This window comes from Nannospalax galili, unplaced genomic scaffold (genome assembly GCF_000622305.1).
Source record: "Nannospalax galili isolate Female #2095 unplaced genomic scaffold, S.galili_v1.0 scaffold892, whole genome shotgun sequence".
NCBI lineage: Eukaryota > Metazoa > Chordata > Mammalia > Rodentia > Spalacidae > Nannospalax > Nannospalax galili.
In genome coordinates this window covers 4,022,106-4,023,707 of record NW_008333311.1, presented here as the reverse complement: position 1 = coordinate 4,023,707, position 1,602 = coordinate 4,022,106, and the positions used below count along the sequence as shown (strand labels likewise).

General features: G+C 34.7%; 1 protein-coding gene across 1 annotated transcript in view; it reads left to right on the top strand.

Annotated features, from left to right (window-relative positions):
• The window catches only part of Itga4 (integrin subunit alpha 4), a 92,938-nt gene that overhangs the window by 82,623 nt on the left and 8,713 nt on the right, over window positions 1-1,602 (top strand). The window contains exons 26-27 of the mRNA XM_029561053.1: window positions 566-664; window positions 1,076-1,195. Of these exons, the coding sequence (XP_029416913.1) occupies window positions 566-664; window positions 1,076-1,195 (219 nt within the window). The remainder of the gene's footprint in view (window positions 1-565; window positions 665-1,075; window positions 1,196-1,602) is intronic.

Here is a 1,602-nt window from a genome sequence, read left to right as displayed (position 1 = left end):
GGAGGGAGATCGTGGTGAATGCAAGGACAACCGGGGTTAAATAAGGAGGTCCAGGCCCCAGCGGGGGGTCAAAAGGACACGTATTTAAAAAAGAAAAAAAAAAAAAAAAAAAAAAAAAAGTGAAAATAATGAAGTAAATTTGAGAGAATGTTTAGCAGGTTTTGCTTTTAATTTGATATTCCTGAAAAAGTATATTTGTAACTAATAGCTTACCTCTTATTAAAATCTAGCAAATATCGAGTTATATATGATATAGTCACACTTAATAAAAGGGAGTTCATGAGATGATGCCATATAAATTTATCATTAATACGGCATTTCCTTGGACCCAAAAGAAGCGTTGTATTGGAGCAATTTAGAAGGAGTGCAGTGGAAGACAAACTGGAAACTCTTGATGGCAAAGAAAACTGGTTTCTATTGATTTGTCTTTGTGAAGTAAAACTATGAATCAAGCCCTGGGTTTCTTTTTCTTTTTCTTTCTTTCTTTCTTTCTTTCTTTCTTTCTTTCTTTCTTTCTTTCTTTCTTTCTCTCTCTCTCTCTCTCTCTTTCTTTTTTTTTAAACAGGATGAGACTTCATCACTCAAGTTTGAAATAAGAGCAACAGCTTTTCCAGAGCCACATCCAAAAGTTATTGAATTAAACAAGGATGAGAACATTGCACATGTAAGATTTGCCCTTTTGAGATTCTGCATGAAAATTACATGGAAAATAATTTTGAGGATTTCCTATTTCCCTTTTGGTATCTGAGTAAGGAAGTTAATGTGTGTCCAAGTGACAGAGGACTTTGAACTCTTCATCCAGAGGTGACATTTTCCACAGCAGAAGGGAGGAAACTACACAGAGAGCTCTTTAGAGAAATGATTTAGTAGCAGTGAGAATGGGACAGATCAGAGGAAAAGCCATGAATAAAGCCCATTGCACTCACGTGTCGGATAAACAAGTGCCAAACTTCCTATGCCTGTGACAGGGGAGAGGATGGATTGGGCCAGTAGTTCTAGCCATCAGAGGAGCCTGGGGACAAAAGAAATGTCAACGAGTTTCAGAATTCATGCTACTTTTGCTTAACCCATACAGGTTCTACTGGAAGGAATACATCACCAAAGACCTAAACCTCATTTCACTATTGTGATTATTTCAAGTAGCTTGCTACTTGGACTTATTGTACTTTTACTAATTTCATGTGTTATGTGGAAGGTAAGCCATTCATAATTACCAGTATTAAACTACTCAGAATGCTTTCATTTTTCTTGAAGCCAATTAATTGAAGTGTTTAGTATTTCACTGTTAATTTTTTTTAATTATTTAATGACCACATGATTAGAAGCATTTCATTACAGCAATAACATATTCAATAACAATTTCCAGAGCAAAGATGCTTCTCTTTCAAAATTAGCTGTAAATTTTGAGGTTCACAGTTAAATAATACAGTTATACAATATTGAACTCAGTATAACCCTTATAAGACATAAAATTGAATGAGGTTTTAACCCTCGAAAAAGATATCCATTTCATTCTAAAATATACTGTTTCTTTCAGAAAGACTCATTGTTTTTGCCACTAACACTGAGATGTTGGTGCATGCATCTCTAATCTGTGTGTAT